General features: G+C 39.1%; 1 protein-coding gene across 1 annotated transcript in view; it reads left to right on the forward strand.

Moving 5' to 3' along the window:
- Positions 1–533: 533 nt before the first annotated feature.
- The window catches only part of Rab38 (RAB38, member RAS oncogene family), a 75,425-nt gene continuing 59,452 nt past the window's right edge, over positions 534–16,506 (forward strand). The window contains exon 1 of the mRNA XM_070034652.1: positions 534–800. Within this exon, the coding sequence (XP_069890753.1) occupies positions 599–800 (202 nt within the window). The 5' untranslated portion in view covers positions 534–598. The remainder of the gene's footprint in view (positions 801–16,506) is intronic.

Genomic DNA, 16,506 nt, shown 5'->3' on the forward strand with positions numbered 1-16,506 from the left:
TTAGGGAGGCCCCTAAGTGAAAGCAGCGCTGGAGAAAGGGTACCTAAGGGGGACTGGATTTTGTGGTGGGGGGCCTCACTGGTCTACGCATCTGTTGACATTCACTGACCAGTTATTCTTTCTATATTTCGGATTGTATTCCTGCTGCCTCTTTAAAGCTGTCTTTTCGACAGCATGGCATGGTGATGGGGATGGTGATCTCAGAAGACAGGAGATTCTCTGGGCCTGTCCACAATTTTCTGGCTTGAAAATCATGTAACATAAATTCCACACGTGCAGCTTTGCGATGAATCCAAGGTGAGAAAATCTGCAAAGTGTGATACCGATATGTGCAGCAACAAGCAGCCAAGCACGATATCCTTCTCTTCCAGCCCCTCTCCCAGCGCTTCAGTCTCCACTCTGCTTCCCTACAGTGCACTGGGAAGGAGGCTTCACCCCAGGGAGGAGCCCGCCCCACGCCCCAAGCCCCAAGCCCCCGCCCCGCCCCGCCCCGCCCCTCCTGATCCCTGCGCCCACACTCTCTTGGGCTAGGTCTTGAGCCGAGCCCGTCTGGCTGCGCGTCCCCAGCCCCGCACCGCTCTGCGGGCCGGCCGCCAGGATGCAGGTCCCGCACAAAGAGCACCTGTACAAGCTGTTGGTGATCGGTGACCTGGGCGTGGGCAAGACCAGCATCATCAAACGCTACGTACACCAGAACTTTTCCTCGCACTACCGGGCCACGATCGGCGTGGACTTTGCGCTGAAAGTGTTGCACTGGGACGCGGAGACCGTGGTGCGCCTGCAGCTCTGGGACATCGCAGGTGAGCGCCCCCGGAGCAGGGCGTGGGGGACCGGGCTCGGGATTCAGGTGGCCAGGGCGTTCCCCCCACCTTTACCCACCCCTCCTTTCCTGCCCCCCCCCCCCCCCCCCCGCTTCAGAGACTTTCCTTGGTGGCTTGAAAACCTGTTTGCAAAGATGAAAACAAAAGTTTCCCAACTCCAGTAAAACCAAGTGGCGCGTTGGGGTTGGCGCTTTCAATTCACTCGCTGTACTGGAGCGGGCGGCCACAGGGACCCAGAGGGAGCCGGGGCGGATTGCATTGGATTCTCTTAATTTGTTTTCTGGGCCCTGGGTCTCTCGCACGCGCTCGGTGCCCAGCCACAAGGAGCAGCCGATAATCTCAGGTTAGCAGTACTTGGGCCCGTTACTGTGAAAAAAGCAAAGTATTTCAAAGCTCACTTGATTCCGAGTTTCACCAGCCTCTCTTCGGCTCTCCAATAAAGGAACTTGGAAATGCATTGCTTTTTATATGCAAATCAAGGACAAAGAAAGTTGCCTCTCATGGCCACCCCCATCAATTCAATGTCTTTAACTCACCATCCTCTCAATTTTTCAGGCTCTCTGTAGTCTATCAAAAGGGAATTGTGGTTTTGTTTTAAGACAACTTTTGGGTAAGAGTGGAGGACACCAATTAATTCGTGTATGCCTGTACTGGGGCTTGGACACAGGCTCTTCCTCTCCCTTGGCTTTTCAGTTCAAGGCTGGTGCTCTACACAATTCTACTCTCTATTTCTTGCTGGTTCATTGGAGATAAGACTCCCAGGGACTCTTACCTGTCATAGCTGGATTCAAAACGGTATCTCAGATCTCAGCCTCGTGAGTAGCTAGGATGACAGGTGTGAGCCACCACCAGCACTTGGTTAAGAATTATTTATTTGAACCTAAACATTTCATTGGTCTGAAAAATGAGATGATTTTAATTTTTCCCATAGTTTTGTTAGCATCCATTAGTTGTCTGAGGGGGCTTCCCTAGACATAGTCTCAAATGCATACAATATACCTTGTACTCTTCACTCTCCTCTTAATCTCCTTGTCTTCCTTCCCAAGCCAATCTCAACAAGCCCCATTGTTTCATTTTTACATGGATGTACAAAGCGAAACTTTAAAAAATAGTTTTTGAAATCAGAATTTGACTGAGCAGTTTGTATCAGGACTTAGGCAAAGTCAAAATGATGATGTTAAGTGTCTCCTTGAAGAACAAATCCTGGGACTAAGGCTGTTTGCAACCAGAGCATGCCCAGACTCTTATTACAGATGCTGGCTCTGCCACTCAGTAACCTGCCTGGTGGCTTTGGACAAGTTCCTTCAATTCAATTGCATTGTATTTCTACTAAACTGAAAGGAGTTGGGCAATGGCAGATTGGAAATCTTCCTGCTTCAAAGTTCGAAGGTTCTCAGAGATTGTCTGTGAAACATTTCAGATTCCTTCATCTCTTGCTATTTAATGGTCTGTAACACCAGGAAACCACTTCTGATAATTGCTGTACCTAAACCAGCCAATTCTTTTTTTTCTTTTTCTTTTCTTTCTTTTTTTTTTTTAGAAAAGAGGTTCATTTCAACTGGTGCATTTGACTGGAAACATTTTATCATGACTTAAAGCGAGAACAAATGAGGAGAATTTTTGAAAGGGCATTTCTGGTCTGAGGACTTCAATGCCTCTTTAATTATGAGCTTCTAGGTCTTATGATAAAGCTCTTGGCACGTGGACAGATTCATGCATTTGAAGTCTTTGGCAGCTCCAGAGGTACACTGGTCATCAAAGGCCAGAAGATGTCAGTCAGGGTCTCACTGGGATTTCCACCTAAAAAAAAAAATCTACACTGAGTCTTTATAATGTGTTGATACAGGTTTTCGTATCTGAAAGCTTATGGCTACATAAAAATCTTCAGATCCTGGGCTTAGAAATAGCTACTGTTTAATTTTTGCTTCAAATTTAAGTGATCTCAAGTACGTTACACATCTGTAACATGTCACATGTAGTGTCCCCTTCTAAACAGGAGAGATAAGGGAGATATTGTGTTGGGCCCAGGGTTCAAGCATAGACACCTGACAAATTGGGAGGCTGAGATGGGGAGTATCATGGTTTGAGGCCAGAGTGGGCCTTGTGAAACTGCCATCTCAACCACTAAAAAGCTGGGAACAGCAGAGCCCACCCCTCAGCCCAGCTATGCAAAAAAACATAAGCAAGATGCTGATCACATATATGGTATATAACATATGAGCACCGTTATATATTACAGACTGTGATAGACAATTTGCTCCAGGAAAGTTAGAATGAACTTGTGACTTTAAATGAGCATCATTATTCCACAATACTGTGAATTTCCGGAAATTAAGTAATCACTTAATCACGATCAAAAAAAAAAAAAAAAAAGAACCTTGGGTAAGGGAGGGAGGGAGGGGATGGTAGGGGGAAAACAATGGAGGGGGTAACAATGTTCAAGAGGAAGTGGAAGTGTACTCATTACCTCACTCATGTAACTGTAACCCTCTGTATAGTATCTCTACAATAAAAAAATTAAAAAAAAAAAAAAAAAAAACATAAGCAAGAGAACTGTGGTCCAGGACGGCCCAGGCCAAAATTGAGACATTAGAAAAATAGTAAAAAATAAAAAAGGGCTAAAGTTGTAGTTTAAGTGATAAAGTCCCTGCCCGGCAATGGTAAAACCATGAATTCAAATAACAGTACTCCCCAAAAAAGATAAAGAAAATAAATATATGTGGTTATGAACTTAAATTCCAGAGTTGAACTGCCTCTGTAGGAATCCCACATTGTGATCTCGGCAGATTCCCTAAATTCTTTGTGTTTTGTTTTTGTTTTTTAATCTATAAAGGAGGACATTTTATTCCCCCCTCCCCAAATAAAAGCTGAACAACTAAAATGATGCTAGCTAAAGGCGATCATGTCTCCCACAAAAGCTCTTGGAGGATTATTATTGTATCTTTTCTTGAGCACGTCTGAATGCTAGGCAAGAGGAACATTATATGCTTGTAATGAGTCCTCTTAAACTGTAGTTACTGTGGCACATGTACTACCTGCGTCCTCAAGTACCCAGTTCCATTTTCAGCCTCGCCTACTTTACACCATAAACCAGTCTATCTCCTAAGCTTTGACATTCTCCCTGAGCCATAGCGCTGGACTGAAGTTGGGTGGGAAGCTGTAGTCAGAAGTATGTGTGAATAAGTGATTGGGAGTTTGGCAAAGTCAGTTATACAGATACAGTAATGTTTTCAGCTTCTCAGTAGGGCAGTGTCTCACACATGCTCAGTGATAACCTAGCACTGGCAGCTGGAAGCTCAAGAACACTCTGAGCTGAGTTCAAGGCTGGAGAGTAGGCAGCCTCTGGGTGAGCACAGGCCAGGGTGGGAGAAAATGGTTGGACATACATGTTTCAAGTTGCATAAAGATCCTGTTGGTGATAAGTTCCTATGAAGTCCAAGCCAAAGCTCATCAGACTCTGGTCACTTATGTGTACCTCCAAGCTACAACCTGTCTTTCCCCTTTGTGCTCAACTCCAGTGTTATCCAGTAAAAACAGGAAGTGAAGTGTAGTGGGCCTCCTTTTCAGAGGGTTTGTCAGTAAGGTGGAGGTGGTTACTAGGTATGTGTGCCATTGAGGGACTCTTTCCTTGGTTACATTCTTGGTGTGCAATGCTAAGTAGGACCCTTTGTGACCAAATATTTCCATGTCACTTTATTTCTACTGTCACTTTGACTGTCTAGTATGATTCTGAAATTCCCCATTGTGGTCTGTACTGCTTGAGGGAGAGCAGGTACCTTGGATCCCAGTGAGAAGGTCATAGAGAAACAACTCTGTGTTCAGAAACTCTGGACAAAGTCAGAGAAATTGAGTAACTTTGCTCAAGGCTGCCCAGCTAATAGTGGAAGATCCGGATTTCACCCATTCTGTCTGACTTGGAGGTAAGCCGTGGTCTTTTAAGTTCAGAAGCCTGTGATTGCTTGTTATACTCTTTAGTCTACAGAAAAGACCCTCTTCTCTTCTCTACTTGTCAGGGAATTTTGCCCTTTCCCTGATAATTCTAACTGGGTTATTGGATATTGACTATGTCAAAACCGGAAAGACATGAATGAACACTTACTTTATAAATCTGATACTTGGTTATGAGTCTTGGTAGGGTTTCCCTTTTAGATATAGATTACTCAGGAAAAGAAAAAAAGCCAAAAACTTTTACATTTGATACTGTTAATATGCTCCAAATTATTAACATCTTAATAAATAGCTTGAGGCAAATTCTGAACTTAATAAATTATAGAAATTTAAAAATGTAGTTCATGACATTAGGCCAGTTACAAAACCTTGTGAACTCCACCTATAGAACTGCAATTATTTTTTTTTTTTCAGTGACATCACGTATTTATAAGATATTATCTCTTGCAGTTTCTATCAGCTTTAATATCATAGTCTCACTGTGCCTAGGGAGTAGGTGGTACATGGCAGTTCATTCCAGTTTCCTTACATGCCAGCCCAGTGCCATGTATGAGGCTCTTACCCATTGTGCCTTGGTTTCTTGCTTATATAGTGGGGTCACTAACAGAGGCTATCTTTTACATCTGTTTCCAGCATTAAATGAGCCAGGTGCTGGTGGCTCACATGTGTAATCCTGCCTACTCAAGTGGCTGAGATCTGAGGATCACAATTAGAAGCTAGCTGGGTCAGACAAATTCAAGAGCTTCTTATCTCCAGTTAACCTGTAGTCAAGAATTCAATCCTTATCCTATAAAATTTAGAAAAGTGAAGGAAAGGATGGGTAAGAATGTTGAAAGGTTGATTAAGTTGCATTGTATTCATAAACTGTTTATTAAATAGCAACTCCTTTTATACAACGACGTAAAGATAATAATAATAATAATAATAATAATAATAATAGAAAAGCTATTATCTCTTAAAAAAAAAAACTCAAAGTAGTACAAAGCTGGGAGTGAAGTTCTGGCTCAAAAGGTAAAGCACTTGCTTTGAGTGAAAAAGCCAGGCAAAAGCTTGAGCCCCAGTACTGGAGCATGCACGCACACACACACACACACACACACACACACACACACACACACACACACGCACACATGTACACATGTACACATACATGTACACAGGCATTAAATGTGTTCTTTCATGGAAAGTTATATCTGATACATAATAAATGCTGAATGACTAGTCTCTTATTAGCTATTATGCTTGTTTAAATTGTTGTCATTATTGTGGCTATTATAAGCTTCCCCAGTACTTATATTCCTTCTTAATCTTTCCAGTGTCACTGAGGAGGTAGAGAAGACTATGTTAAACCTATATTAGATAAGATCAAGAATCAGAGCAGTAAGGGAGTTGTACAGGTTCACAATTGGCAAAGAAGTTTGGAAAAATATCTACCTGCCTGCCTGTCTGTCTGTCTATCTATCTATCTATCTATCTATGAGATGATCAAACTTGTTATTAGTCATTGAAAATCTATTCCTAAATTAAAAAAATTAGATTTAAAAACAAATTTAAAAATAAAAATTAGAAACTAAAAATTAAATTTAATTAAAATTAAAAACTACAAAACAAATACACTTGCAGATAATTTTGATAGTCCTTACTGTATAAAAAATTCCTTGTTGTGCCCAACTAAATACTGGATAAATTTAACAAGTTATGATCTATAATTTCCATTGCAGGACACACATATATCTGTTTCCTCATTTCTCCCATGTGGCAAGGAATCACAGGGGTATATGTCTCATAGGCAGAGAGTACAGGGGTGAATGCCACCCAGTGCCCATCAGGAGTCCTTACCAGCTAGCTGAGTCTTCACAGAAGAGGCTGTGACAGTCATTTGGACTGCAGTGCTAGACAGTTTTACTCTATGCCAGGTGCTTTCAAACTGAAATTTACTGAAGGAAGGGTTTGGACTTTACTATGCGTATCACTCAAAATCTCAAATTCGTTTCATAGGAGGAGAGTTGAATGTCAAAGTAATAGATGGCAAAATGCAGAAAAGCTAGCTTCAGCAATTCAGTATGTTAAATTAAAAAAAATGATGGTTAAGTCCTGGCTCTTCTCTACTGGCAGCTGATTGCTCTGTTTCTAGCCTGGGTAATTATGGATTCTCTAATTGCCATGTGGAATGGCATGGTATGTGTACAGTGAAAAAAAATGGTGAATTTTCAAAGTTAGGCAAGACTTCAAGGTCTTTTGCAGGGAAGTTGTTGGAGTTTGCATCTCTCACAAATGTGTGAGCAATCGGTGTGTGGGACATTCCGATCATCTAGGACTAGTTGTGACAGGAAAGTAGGTGGAGGTTCACCTAGGAATGTTATGTCATTTGAGAGAAAGAGGATTGGAGAAACTGGTTCTCACTTCTGTGGTTGGTTTCTTCAGTGAATCAATGCCTCGTATATGTTAGCTTCCATGCTGGGTAAGAGGAAAAAAGAAGGACAAATCACTGGATAAGATTTTATTCTAGACCTCATGAAGTTCACTTTTAGTGGGGATGCTGACATGAAAGTAAATCATCTGTAATAGTGAGGCATATGTATTGATGTAGGTAACTTCAAAACAGTCCGGTGATGCAAATAGGGTCTTGTCTATACCACATCCTTCCACTATGTGAGACTAAACCAGGGGAGATGAACAAAGCCAGAATTAATATGATATATCTTGTGCTTGTACCTACCTCCCTGGGTCTTAACAAAGCTAGTTGCTGAAAGTAGTTTAAACCTTATGCAAGTGCCTTTCAGCTTGATTTTTCAACTTACAACTTACTTACAAATCCATTTTCCCATTGGTCACACTTTATTATCTTTCAGTAGTTGTATAAAAGGTTGCTGTTCAACAAAGCTGTATATGAATTCAATGCATCTTGATCAATATCACCCATACATTTCCCCCCATCCCTCCCAACCCCCAAATTTTCTTAATTTTGTAGGATATGCATTGAATTTTATGTTTGTATTCTGCCCCATTTTTCTCTTCATCCATCTACCCCCTTTCCCTTGACTTCTCTACCCACTGTTCATGTACCTTTTTCCTGGTATTTGTTTTGTTGGGCTGGGTCATACTTCTTTACAATATTTTTACAGAAAAGTGATTCAATAAGAGTAGTTTGATGCTAAGTAGTCACTGGTATTGATATCAGAGTGATTGCTCATCTGATAAATTTTTGAGAATAGTTGTCTTGAAGTAAGCTCACAGCCTTTTCTTTTCCTCTCCTCATAATTCTCTTTGAAGGATCCTTCAGAGTCGTCAAGCCACTGAGAACCCTTTGTATTTATTTCACTCTACGAGACGCATGTTTCCAGAGGGAAATGGTGGAAGTGACAGATATTCCATCAAAGGAAGACCCTTATCTCTAAATTCATATTCTAGAGTATTCTCTTTCAGCATGGTAGAATCAAGTCTAAACTTCTATCCTGAGCTTTCAAATTACTGTTTCAATGTTTTTCAGGTATGTGGAATGTATTAAGAGAATCTATGATCTTAAATTACTCCTGGAAAATAAACTCGAGTGTTAATTTTTGCTATTTTCCTCTTCCTTTAACTATCCACTACTAGAGTACGAATCAGATCCTATTCTTTCTTTTTTAATTTTTTTTTATTTTTTAAATTTTATTTTATTGTAAAGATGCTGTACAGAGGGGCTACAGTTACATGAGTAAGGCAATGAGTACATTACTTTTCCATCAATGTTACCCGTTTTTTTTTTGTACTGTTCACAGTGATTTCTTTTTTCTTTCTTTTTTTTTTGAAGAATATAATATATTTTATTTTTTTTATTTTATTTTATTGTACAGAGGGGTTACAATTACATGGGCAAGATAATGAGTACATTTCTTATCAAGCTTTGCAGCCTCCTCCTTTGTTTACCCTTCACATCCCTTCCCATCCTCCCCCCACCCCCCTATTCTTTCTTTAATGATCATGCCTTCCTCACAACTCATACAAGCCATCACATACATCACCACACTTCTGGCCCTGGGCTTTTTTGCTCAAGGTTGGTGCTCTATCATTTGATCCTTTGGATCTCAGCTTCCTGAGTAGCTAGGATTATAGGCTTGAGCCAACAACACCCAAATTAATAATATTTTCAATAGCTGTGGTTCTGGGTGTAATAGTCTCCATAATTTGGAGTGACTTATTATTTATTTAGTGGTGAGATAGAAGATCTGTATATTCTTTGTAATTATTGGATATATTCTAGAGTACTATCTTCCTAAAATGTGATTGTATACCGTTAAAAACCTTAAGGACTTGTCACTTTGGAGACAAAAAAGCTGGAATCTCAGCTGGAGGGAGCAGGGAGCATTGGTTCCTCAACCCCATAGAACCTGTGAATGTTAGAACTAGAACTAGAACTAGGACTCAGGTTTCCCTGTTTCTGTGTGTGTGTGTGTGTGTGTGTGTGTGTGTGTGTGTGTGTGTGTGTGTGTGTGTGTGTGTGTGTGTGTGTGTGTGTTTTACTAGGGAGTTTAGAAGAAGTTTTTTGGGGGGAGGTCCGGTCGTAGGGCCTGAACTCTAGGCCCGGGTGGTATCCCTCAGCTCTTCAGCTCAAGGCTAGTGCTCTACCACTTGAGCCACAGCGCCACTTCCGGCTTTTTTTCTTTTTTGCTTATGTGGTGCTGAGGAATCGAACCCAGGGCCTCGTGCATGCAAGGCAAGTGCTCGACCACTGAGCCACCTTCCCAGCCCAGTTTAGAAGAATTTAAAACTTGCTATTAACACTAGGTGTTTGGTGTCAAACACTGAAATACAAACATTGGTGAATTGTATGACTCTCAGCCCTGTAGAAGTTCGCAACATGGAGAAGATAGAATGGTGCCTCATTGTGGACAGCCAAAGTTATTCAAATGTAGACTACTTATAACATTTCTAATAATATTTGTGCCCTTTGTCCATGATGAATCTTTGATTACATTTGAACTTATTGGTGTTCCTTTTTTAGGACCTGTATCAATTGCTTCTATGTCTTCTGTTTTTGTTTGTTTTTACTTTTTTCCCTACCTGATTGTGCCTCCTGCCACATATCTGAATCCACCCTAATATTTAAGACTCATCTAAATATAGCAGCTTTTTTTAAAATTTTTTATTGTAAAGATACTATACAGAGGGTTACAGTTACATGAGTGAGGTAATGAGTACACTTCCTCTTGAACATTGTTACCCCCTCCATTGTTTTCCCCCTACCATCCCCTCCCTCCCTCCCTTACCCAAGGTTCTTTTTTTTTTTTTTTTTTTGATTGTGATTAAGTGATTACTTAATTTCTGGAAATTCACAGTATTGTGGAATAATGATGCTCATTTAAAGTCACAAGTTCATTCTAACTTTCCTGGAGCAAATTGTCTATCACAGTCTGTAATATATAAAGGTGCTCACATGTTATATACCATATATGTGATCAGCAGCATGGGGATATTTGGTAGTGGTTCAACCAGATAAGTGGGAGTTCTTTGTTTCTTAAGTCCTGTTAGTTTTGTCATATCACCTAACATTTTGGATTTATCATCCACTTATCAGGGAGACCATGTACTGTTTGTCTCTTCGTTCTTGGCTTACCTCGCTCAACATGATTCCTTCTAGCTCCATCCATTTCCCTGCAAATGCCATTATTTTGTCATTTCTAATGGCTGCATAATATTCCATTGTGTATAGATACCACAATTTTTGGATCCATTCATCTGTGGTGGGGCATCTAGGTTGTTTCCATATCCTAGCTATTGCGAACAGAATATAGCAGCTTTTTAATAAGACTTCCCTAATTTTCCTTATCACTAGTAACTTCTAGCTCCTTTGAGTCCTGGACACTTTTCTTTACCTCCTGTAGCACTGCTTAAACTAAGCTTTGCATAGAGTTATTCTATACCTATGTAAATATTCTTCACAACTTTTTTTTTTGTCTGTCATGGGTCTTGAACTCTGGGCCTGCGGGCTGTCCCTGAGCTCTTCAGCTCAAGGCTAGTGCTCTACCACTTGAGCCACAGTGCCACTTCTGATTTCCTGGTGGTTAATTGGAGATTAAGAGTCTCATGGATGTTTCTGCCAGGGCTGGCTTTGAACTGTGATCCTCAGATCTCAGCCTCCTGAGTGGCTAGGATTACAGGTGTGAGCCACTGGTGCTCAGCCCCTTCACAACTTTTTTTTAGCAGACCTTGTTATCACTTATTTGTTATATAATTTAAAGCAATGATTGTAGAGTCAGAAAAGAAGTAGACAAGAAGAAATTACAAAGGAAGAAGAAAATCAAGCAAAGATCTGTTTTTGGAAACAAAAGGTAATTGAATTTAAGAAGAAATAGAGTAAAATGTCTTAATCTTTTTCTCCAAGCTCTACTTTTAGTAGTTTGTGTTATCCTGATGCATTGTTTAACCTTTGTTCCTTATCATTTATATTTGGATTTAACTTTTAATTAGTTTATCAGCCTTGCATAAAATTGCTCTCTCTGGGAGAATGATGAACCTAATTTCTTGTGTATTTCCTCAGCCTAATATTCTCAAAGACAATGCTTAATAGTGTGGAGGATTCAAACAAATTTCAATCCAATTTATAGAGTGAAGTTGAGAACAAATTGATATAAATCACTTCTTGGGAGAACTGTTTCCTTTACAATATACTATGCTATGAATAGCCACCAATTATTAAAGGTCAGATGCATTTTTTCACATCTTTATGCATCATTTCATTTACTGCTCAAAATGAGACTATCTAGTAGACAATATTATTACACAGAGGTGAGAGAACTATGCTTCAATAGACTATAAAACAGACAAGCAAACAAACACATAAAACTTTCCAAAAGTCACATAGACATGGAATGATGTGGGCTATAAACTGAGATTTGTCTGGCTACACATCCTGTTTTCTAACCTGTCAATTCTACTATTTTTAATGAACCATAAAACAGTGCAATGGTGTTCACATCTCCTACACTGCATTTAGAAGATGATCTGAATTCTTTGATTTGTTCTAATAACTGTTTTTAGATGTTACATTTCGCTTAGCAAGAAAACCAGAGCACCAGAGGGACACGGGTTTCTTATTTTAGAAATAAGAGCTAAGAATAGCTGTGATAGTTTATGACATCAAAATAAAAATTAATTCTTATATGGTAGTGTATTGTGTGTGTATGTGTGTGTGTGTGTGTGTGTGTGTGTGTGTGTGTGTGTGTGTTCTATGGTATGTGTATGTTTTTGTACTTCAATTTAAAGAAAACAATAGAGTAGACACTGCTGTACAGTAGACTGCTATAGAGGAGACTTCTGCTATAGCAGAAGTTCTCATACCCTAAATTCTTCAAGTCCTTACTGTCAAAATAATTTTTTTCCAGGTGCCAATGTCTCATACCCATAAACCTAGCTACTCAGGAGACTGAGATTTGAGGGACACAGTTTGAAACCAGTCCAGGCAGGACTCTAATAAATCACCAAAAAACTGAAAGTAGAGCTGTTGCTCAAGTAGTAGAGAGCTAGCCTAGAGCAAAAAAGCTCAGGGACAGTGCCCAGGCCCTGAAATCAAGCCCCAGGACCAGTATGCACCCTACCTCTTCCCCCAACCCCCCACATAAATTTCCATCACCTTCTAGGCCAACAAAAATAACTAACAATTCTGTTAATTAAATAGCACTATACAACTTAGTGGGAACACTTAGTTGTTAAAACTTTTAACAACTGAACAGTCATCTGAGTAAATAGAACATATAAGTTATAAGAATAGTTTTGTTCAGCTGTTAGCAACTACAATTTACTCTAGACCATGAAACATCATACACCTTTAGGACATAGTGGGCATCACCACCCTTAGTCCTGATCATAGTGATTGTAACAAGAATCTTGTTTTTTATCTCCTTCAAATGTGATGACCTAAAAAATGAGTACAATATGGGAACCATGACTTACCTCAAGCCCCTAGACTGAAAAGTCTGATTGCTCCTTAGTATCACTGTGTTTATATTGAAATTTACAAAACATCTTGTTATATACCTGTGATTTTAATGTGGCATCTGAGAACATTTGACAGGTTTGGGAAACCAAATCAGCTCTAGAAAAATCTGGAACTTCTCTAAGGATGAAAGCTTTGAAGTTCAGGGATTTTAGAAGTCACATAGAAGTATTGCTTCAAATACTATGTAATTCAAATATAACTTTTTATTTAATAGTAATGGAGGTATTTTAAGGTTGCTTTTTGGGGTGCAAACACTGGGCCTTGAACTCAGAAACTCAAACTTCATTATGTATAGATTGCTGTCCTTAATTTTTTCATTCAAGACTGGTACTGTACCACTTGAGCCATAGCTCCACCTCCTCCATCTTTTTTTTTTTTTACTGGTTAATTAGAGATGTCATATTTATCTGTAATGGCTGGCTTCAAACTGTGATCCTCAGATCTTAGCCTCCTGAGTAGCTAGGACAGAACTGAGCCTGTGGCACCCAGCAAGTTTGCTTAGGTATTTAACTAAAAACTTAGATTGGTTTATGCCAACCTCTCATTTGTGCCTTGGTTTTGTATATTATCTAGCATTCATTATTGGATCTTTAATTGATATAAATTCTTTTATTGAAACTGATAGAATTGAAGTAAAGAAAAACTGTGATATTGTACTAACACCATTTTCAAGTATACACATACAGACACTGTCTTGAATTTAAATATAAATTTAGAGTATGATGAACACACTTGTAAAATTTACCGGTAATCTATCCCATACCCCTTTGCTTCTTTAAAGCTGTTGTTTCTGAATACCTGAAAAACCAGCATTTCTATTTATATCATTTTACTTTCTTGTGTGGTTTAGCTTACTTAAATTTATGACAACAAGCTTTATATTCTTGATGAATGGAAACAAGTTTTGTCTATAAGAATGACAGCCATCAGCAAGAAGAACAGGAGCCATTACGGTACTGGAAAGAGCCTGGGTGGTTCTTAATTATGGACAGACCTGTATGGCTTAATTATAGTTTAATAAGCATAGAAAGTGAATGCTAACCATGTTTGACAAGAAATGTACTCACTAACTTACGTATGTAACTGACCCCTCTGTACATCACCTTGACAATGAAATTAAATAAATAAATATTTTTTAAAAGAAAGTGAGTGAGGGTGGGGGGAGGATGGGATGGGAAGGGGAAACAAAGGAGGAGGCTACAATGCTTGATAAGAAATGTACTCATTATCTTGCCTATGTAATTGTAACCCCTCTGTACAGTATTTTCACAATTAAAAACAAATTAAAAAAAAAGAAAGTGAGTGAACTGGATTATAGATCTTGCTTTATCCAGAACTGTTTTCTCTGCTGGAGATCCCTTCAAATTTGAATCAATATTAATTGTTACTTCATTATGTATGGAATATTTGTATTGCTAGTTCCATTTCGTCATCTGTATGCTAGGCAAACGTGGGTACATTGAGTAGTTGAATGATGGGCTCAGGGACTGTACAATGTAGTTGAGCGAAGTTTGCAGTGGATGAAAAGTAACACAGGGAGAGGCTGATGAAGTGGCCAAGTGAGTGGTATGGTCAGTTAGTGATATGGGAATATGCAAGAGGGAGGAGATAAAACTGAGGAGACAGATAATCATACAAAGTCTCCAGTTTAGCTTTGGCTACAAACTTGAAGACTGAGTAGGATTTGGTTAGGAGGAGAATAAGGAAGAAGGCATTTCCAATGGGAGTAGCATCACATACAGTCAGAGACTTAGCAAAGACAAAAACTTAGCAAAGCTTAGCAAGAAATAGATTAATAAACCCACACTTGAATATCAAGGTGTGAAACCTCACCAATCCATAGGAAGCCAAAGGGTAGGGTCATGAGTTCTTTTGTTAACATAGAAACAAACTTGTCCATCTTAATTGTTTTGACTGCAATGTTAAATTTATTTATTTATTTATTTATTTATATTTTCTTCAGATAGTTTTACAAAGGGGTTTTCATTTAACCTGTCAACTCAGATATCAGTTCAAGGTGAGCAGTCATCTCTTGGATCATTCTCTGCTGTCCCCCATTTACCACATCCCATCCATCTCCTCAGGTCTCCTAGCTCAGTTTTCATGTATGTACACTGAGTGTTATGGTTGTCTTCATTTGTAATTCCTCTTTGCACTCATCTGCCCCCATTCCACTGGTTAATCCCTATCTCTCTCATGAGACATTTTAGTTTCCTGATGTTGAACTGCCTGATAATTGTTCAAGAGGTTTATATTATGGAATCACACCCCTACTTATGCTATCCTTTAGTCAATGTATTTATTTGTATGGCCCTGTTTTGTTTTCAACTATGTTTATATTTTCTAAGAGCCTTCCTGGAAAATTCAGTCTCAATCCTTGACCAGCTAAGATTTTTTTAGGTGTTTGTTCTTGTACCTCAAGAAACAGAAACAATGCTTTCTGATATCCTTGATCTCTTTCTCTGCCAATACCAACACTTTACATGCAACTAATTGATTGTACCAGAATGATCCAAAATGTGATAAGGAATTTCATGCAAAGAAATAGTCATGCAATCTCAGGTAAATCATAACAGGAGACTTACAATAAGAAAGATGAGACAGTAGCAATGATTTCTTTTAAAAAATGATGTGTTTTATTTATTTTAAAACATGGGGGTTGGAGAAGTATATTTATTTTTCATAAAATGATACAAATGCATACATTGGAATTGAAGGCATGTTTTTGTGGCAGAAGAGAATGTGAAAGGAATAATGTCTCAGCACAATTTTTGATGTTGGTCAGATTAAATCAAATGAACTGACCAATAAACCATAAATGAGAGATATTATTATGATTATGATGTGGCCCCTGTACTTCTACATGATCTAAGTTTTTTAGTTAATCCAATATTTGTATATTCATGCTACAGCTTACAATTTAAAACAGTAAAGAATAGTTTAAATTATTTTGAATCTGGCTTGGCTCACACTGCATATTAGCAGTCCATCCTCTAGTTGCTGCCGTGGATCACTGGAAGTGTGTCATTAGGGAAATGATAAGGGCACATGCTATGGAAGGTGCATTTGATAGTGATTCATAGCAAATAAAGAACAACCAAGTTAAATCTTTCATTTGAACTTCCCGTGGAACTTCTGATTTACTTTTCCAACTGCCAACATAACATTTATCCTAACATAAATCTTAAACCTAGCGTGTCAGAATTCTCATTTACCTCCTCACACCTCACTTTCTCACCAGACTCGAGTGTCCCATTGTCCTCTACATATCAACTAATGACAGCCCAATATTTCCAGGTTTTCAGACTCCTCTAGGAATCATATATGAATCATCTCATCTTCTGTAACCCATCTACTATCTGCAACTCCAAAATGTGGCCAGTAAACCAACCAGTCTCCACTGTCTTCACCATGTCTACTTTGGTCCAAACTATGATCATCTTTTGCTTGGATTATTACAATCCCTTCCTAAGTAGTCACTTCACTTCCTAATGTAGCAGCCATAGTTCATCTCTTTAGCTGATGTCTCTCATCTGCTTATAATCCTTGAGTACTTCCTTCTCTCACCCAGAATTAATTGCCAAATCCAGAATGGTTAAAAAGTGCCAATAGTTTGGATTCTGTGATCTTGCTGCCTCATTCTGTGCTAATCTGCCCCTTGTGCATTTTTCTTTACTCAAACCAATTTTCTTATAATTCTTCAAACACTTGCCCAACACATATGTACCTCAGAATATGTTCACACGCCACCTTCTCACT

This window comes from Dipodomys merriami, unplaced genomic scaffold (genome assembly GCF_024711535.1).
Source record: "Dipodomys merriami isolate MVZ:Mamm:240054 unplaced genomic scaffold, mDipMer1.0.p SCAF_25, whole genome shotgun sequence".
NCBI classification, from domain to species: Eukaryota; Metazoa; Chordata; class Mammalia; order Rodentia; family Heteromyidae; genus Dipodomys; species Dipodomys merriami.